The following is a 6,000-nucleotide window of genomic DNA, read 5'->3' as shown; positions in this document are numbered from 1 at the left end:
AATTAAAAAAAAAAAGATCAAGACCTGAGCTGAGATCAAAAGTTGGACATAGTATTAGCCAACTGAACCATCCAGGCGCCCCTATTCCTTTTTTCAACCTTTCTATGTTATTACATTTTAGGTATATAACCCATGAACAAAATATATCTAAATTTTTAAATCTACTCTCAGAATTTTATTTTATTTTATTTTTTTAATATTTTTATTTATTTCTAGGAGAGAGAGAGACAGCGTGAACAGGGGAGGGTCAGAGAGAGAGGGAGACACAGACTCTGAAATAGGCTCCAGGTTCTGAGATGGCAGTCAGCACAGAGCCCGACGCGGGGCTCAAACCCACGAACCGCGAGATCATGACCTAAGCAAAAGTCGGACACTTAACCAACTAAGCCACCCAGGCGCCCCTGCTCTCAGAATTTTAAGTGGCAAGTTGAGTCCACTGACATCTACTGAAAATACTCATATGCTTGCATTCCTGCCTACCATCTTATTTTGTGATCTCTATTTACCAAGATTTTCCTCTACTTCTTTTTTCTCCTTTCCTGTCTTTTACTGCAACGATGGAGTTTCTTCAAAGGCATATCAGGAGCTGTGGAACTGGCACAGACTATAAGGGAGTGCATTTTCTGAAAAGAACCTTAAAACAATATTAAAGTCAACTGAACATGAGTCTGTTTTTCATTATCACCATTTGCTGGCAGTTCTAAAAATGTCAGTTCAGAAATTTGTTTTCTGTTGTTTTTTATTATGATTAATGCTGAGTTTTGATAATATATATGTAAGCTTCAAATTAGCATGTTTTTATTATTTCAATAAGCATTGTATTATACATGCAGTTAATTTAAAGAACTCCCAGTTATACAGTCTGTACCACATACATACTCAGATACTTAGGTTTACGATAATGTTTTGGGTAGTTCAGAATCATTTAAGCTTGCTTTAAGGGGAGTTTCATATCTCTAATCCTTGTTGTACTACACATTTCTGCATTTAAACAGCAGACTCAAAACAAACTGATATATTAAGACAAAGAAACAATACTTGAGTATCTTCCATCCTGTCATTCTTTGAGAAAAAACAAAAGATGGGTGACAATGTTGGCAGAAGGATTCAAAAGGGCAATGCTTGAACACCTGACTTGTTTTCAGCAAAAAACATTCTAAAGCAGATAATTTGATAGTAACCTTTAACAAATCTAGCTACTTTCTGATTTTTATGGAAGAAATCTTTAGAAGTTTGTATCAAATGTATAAGAAAACTGTATTTTTCTAGAAAAGACATTTTAGTGAAAACAGTATTTTTTAAAAGCCACTAGGATGGATATCAAAATAAAAAAAAATATGGTCAACACTGCAGTTTCAGGAAAACAAGATTTTTAATGAAACTGCCAAATTTATCCTTTTTTTTAAGTTTATTTATTTTGAGAGACTGTGCATGCAAGCATGCACACAAGCAAGGGTGGGCAGAGACAGAGAGCATGTTAAGAGAATCCCAAGCAGACTCCTCACTGCTACACGAAGCCCAACGCAGGGCTCAATCCCACAAACCCTGAGATTGTGATCGAAATCAAGAGTTGGACGCTTTACCAACTGGATCACCCAGGTGTCCATTAATTCCTTTTTTAATACATTGCTTCCTGCTGTCCATTTATTATTTTGAGTTACACTGACTTGTTCCTGAAGTACATCCTTTTGAGTTCTTTCAACAAGGGCTATCAGTAGTACATTCAAAACTATTCCCTATTTGCTCTCACGCATGAATAACAATTAGCAGGGAACTGCTCTCTACAATATTCCAATGAATTGGTAAATTACTACTGAAATACTTACTTCCTCATCTTCTGAATCACCATCATCATCATCATCATCATCATCTTCTTCTTCTGCTTCTTCACAAAGAGGTGGAGGTAAAGGACCAATAATATCTTCCTCAATATGATTACCTGGCTCTTTCATCATTTTAAGAGGTAAAGGAGGGCCAATTAACTCATCATCAGAAGAACCAGAACTCTCTTCACTTTCACTGCTGCTTGTATCCCTGAAAATACAGAAATAGAAACTCTTAGCTTCTACTGCAACAAAGAACACTCTCTAGAGATAGGACTTACTTCCCAGGACACTCTGCCTCTCCTTTTAACAACTAAGTTTTTATTGAAATTAATTAATTAATCTATAGTTTGTTAAAATTGTAACTGAAACATTAAATGTGTAACTCAGGTATTATTTTCTTAAGAAAGTAAAAGTTTCTTTTATCTACTTACCTTACTAAACATAAAGTCAGAGTTAAAGGTCACAGCAATTATGTTGCAGGCCCATTAGATAATCCTCACTCATGAAGAGTAGGTAGAACTGGAATGTGGAAGAAAAACTACAAAATACTATGTCCATAAGAAAGAAAACCACTGAGGTAACCAATGCCTCTGTTCCCTAGATTTGAAGCCCATCACTGTTTTTACCACAGGAACAAATTAAGCCAGCCATGTAAGAAAGTTAGTATCACCTCCATAATGTTTCAATATATTTTCTGAAACACAAATTGTTTCCCAGTTTTTTTTTAGTTTATTGTCAAGTTGGTTTCCATATAACACCCAGTGCTCATCCCCACAAGTGCCCTCCTCCATGCCCATCACCCCCTTCCCCTCGCCCCACCCCATCTGCCCTCAGTTTGTTCTCAGCGGCATTCAAGAATCTCTCATGGTTTGCCTCCCTCCCTCTCCCCCACTATTTTCTCCCTTCTTCTCCCCCATGGTCCTCTGTTAAGTTCCTCCTAATCCTCCTATATGTGCAAACATATGGTATTTGTCCTTCTCTGCCTGTTTTAATTCAAATGTCTTGAGTTGCTAAAATGGTTTATGTAGCATCCTTGGACTCTAAAGCCACCGTACTGTATGGCTTATCACAGATTCTCAAATGTTTTTCTAGCCAGCACACCTGAGGACCATGACACACTTTGGTTGAGGTCTTTAGGACGTACCTCTATGCATTCTGAAAGCCACCACCATCCATCATGTCACTCTACCTCCTACCCATCCCAAAGGGGGGTAGGAGTTTCTTTTATCTAGTATTCTATCTTTTATCTAGTGTGCATTAACTTATCAAATATTGTAAACTGAAAGTATTATTTCCCTGTAATAAAGTATTTCTAGTAAGTAAGCCCCATGAAAGCAGAAATTTCTGTGTGTTGTGTTCATTGCTGTCTCTAGCACCTAAATGAGGCCCAACATAATTAATAGGCACTCAATATCCACTGAAGAAAAAAATGTGATTTTTCTTTTTATTTTCATCTAAGGTCAATACTGAAGGGAATGCATACTTAAACACGTTATCCATATACAAAGATAGGAGCAAGCAAACATCCATGAAGAGTTTCTCTTTGTTTTTGCAGTAGTTTGGCTTGTGATGCTCCAGCCCTACAGGACTTCTTTCAAACCCTTTAGGTTAAGCTTGTCCAGTATGAGGGTCCTTGCACTTGTAGTTCCCTCTGCTGGGAATGATTGTTAAATCTCATCTTTCAGGTCTCGTCACATATCACCTCCTCAAAGAGGCTTTACTGGCCCCCCTTTCCAAACTTTTGAACATATCCCTATCAGTCACTGTTATCTTCATCCTCTTAGTTTACCTTTATTAAATACCTTACTAAGTTATTATTTGATTGGTTACTTGGTTTACAATCTGTTATCCATCTCCTCAAATATCCCCCCAACAATATGAGCTCAGAGATCTCATCTGACTTGCTAATTGCTGTACCCCAGTGCCGAATGCAGTGCCTAACCCACAACAGATGTTCAATAAATAATAGTTGAATGACTGAATAGATTTGTATTAAAGTAGTCACACTCCAAAATTTTTTCCCTTGTAATTAAATCACAAATTCCTAACTGTACTAGTTTAGAAGTCACAGACTTTCTTAATGCAAAGTTATTCAGAGCACAGAAAGCTCTACACTAAACTGTTAATCCTTAGCACCAGTGCTTTCAATGAGTTAACTAGTTCAGACACAAGCACTGAACTGAGAACTACATGAATCCACGTTGATTCTGTGCCTGATTATGCAGTCCTAATACCCATACGAAACTGCATGGAACGTATCAGCTTCTACGTCCATTTCTGTCTTTTTTATTCTAATGTACACAGCCAAAAAAACAAACAATTTTAACATATTTTCAATTTCTGGAAAACAAAGTCCGTAAAATTATGCCCAAAAATGTCCGTGACAGAAAACAGAACACATTCCAGGTTTAAAATATGCCTTGACTCAACGTGGTGCCAAAATATGAACCAGAGCCTGAGAAACAATATGCATCTGAAGAGAAACCAGAGGAGTCAAACCCTAACATTTTTCTGACTTTTTAAAAGAGAGCTTAGCTAAGTATTAAATAAGATGTGTAATTATAGAATTTCAATTTAGAAATTAAATTCATAAGCAAAATTCATTACTTCTGATACTAATTTCTTTAGAGAAAATGCAAATGTCTAAATGATTCCTACCTTACAAATTTGGAGTGCATCAATATTTCTCTCCTATCTTGCAGCTATATTGCATAAAATAAATGACATATTCCTTCCCAGTATTTGATTTTGAATGGCAACTTACATTCATATACTATTTCTTTGAAGCAAAAAAAAAAGGTGTAGTCTTAGGGACAGCTGGGTGGCTCAGTTGAGTGTCCAACTCTTGATTTCAGCTCAGGTCATGATCCCAGGGTTGTGGGATCGAGCCCCACATGAAGCTCCATTCTGAGTGTGGAGCCTGCTTGGGATTCTCTCTCTCCCTCTCTCTCTCTCACTCTCTCTTTCTCCCCTACTGCAACTCTCCCTCGCTTGCACATGCTCTCATTCTCTGTCCCTAAAATTTTTTTAACTTTTTAATTCATTTTTTAAGTTTACTTATTTTGAGAGAAAAAGAGAGACAGAGTGAGTGAGAGAGGGTCAGAGAGAGAGGGAGAGAGAATCCCAAGCAAGCTCCACACTGTCAAAGCAGAGCTGATGCAGGGCTCCAAATCACACACCGCTGAGATCACAACCTGAGCTGAAATCAAGAGTCAGACGCTTAACTGACTGAGCCACCCAGGCAACCACCAAAAAATTAAAAATGTTTTTAAAAAGTGGTAGTCTTAAATGACTACCTTCCTCTAAGCCAAATTTTAACAACATTGCATATATTTTTTTTAATTATTTGGGGGCGCCTGGGTGGCTCAGTTGGTTAAGCGTCCAACTGTTGATCTCAGCTCAGATTTGATCTCAGGGTCATAAGTTCAAGCCCCACATTGGGCTCTGTGCTAGATGTGAAGCCTACTTAAAAAAATAATAGTAATGAATAAAAAATAAAAATGGTTAAAGAACTTCAATAGTTAATTCTCCAAAGAAGATATATAAATGGCCAATAAGCACCTAAAAATATGCTCAACACCATTAGACATTAGGGAAATGAAAATAAAAACTACATGATACCAATTCACACCTATTACGATGACTATATTAAAAACATAACAAAACAAAATGGAAAATAACTAATGACAAGAATGTGAAAAAATTGGAACCTTCGCATATTGCTGACAGGAATGTAAAATGGTGCAACCACTGTGGAAAACAGTCGACAATTCCTCATACAGAAAGTCAAACAGGGGGCGCCTGGCTAGCTCAGTTAGAGGACCATGAGACTCTTGATCTCAGGGTCATGAGTTTGAGCTCCACGCTGGGTGTAGAAATTACTTAAAATAAATAAATAGGGGCATCTGCCTAGCTCAGTCGGTGGAACATGTGACTACTGACCTTAAGGTAGTAAGTTCAAGCCCTACATTGGGTGTAAAGATTACTTACAAACCTTTTAAAACATGAATCTTAAAATGTAAATGAATAAAACTTTTTAAAAAATAAAGTTAAACGTAAAATTACCATGTAACCCATAAATTCCATTTCTAGGTATATAGTGAAAAGAATTAAAAGCAAAGACTCAAAAGCATATACTTGTACACCAACATTCACAGCATAGAACCAAAGATGG

General features: G+C 37.0%; 1 protein-coding gene across 1 annotated transcript in view; it reads right to left on the bottom strand.

Moving 5' to 3' along the window:
* The window catches only part of WDR70 (WD repeat domain 70), a 290,059-nt gene that overhangs the window by 266,477 nt on the left and 17,582 nt on the right, over positions 1-6,000 (bottom strand). Inside the window, exon 5 of the mRNA XM_039250525.1 lies at positions 1,827-2,034. Within this exon, the coding sequence (XP_039106456.1) occupies positions 1,827-2,034 (208 nt within the window). The remainder of the gene's footprint in view (positions 1-1,826; positions 2,035-6,000) is intronic.

Source organism: Hyaena hyaena, unplaced genomic scaffold (assembly GCF_003009895.1).
Source record: "Hyaena hyaena isolate Hyena2069 unplaced genomic scaffold, ASM300989v1 scaffold_372, whole genome shotgun sequence".
NCBI classification, from domain to species: Eukaryota; Metazoa; Chordata; class Mammalia; order Carnivora; family Hyaenidae; genus Hyaena; species Hyaena hyaena.
Note: the sequence above shows the minus strand (reverse complement) of the source record. Positions and strands in the feature narration are given on the sequence as shown.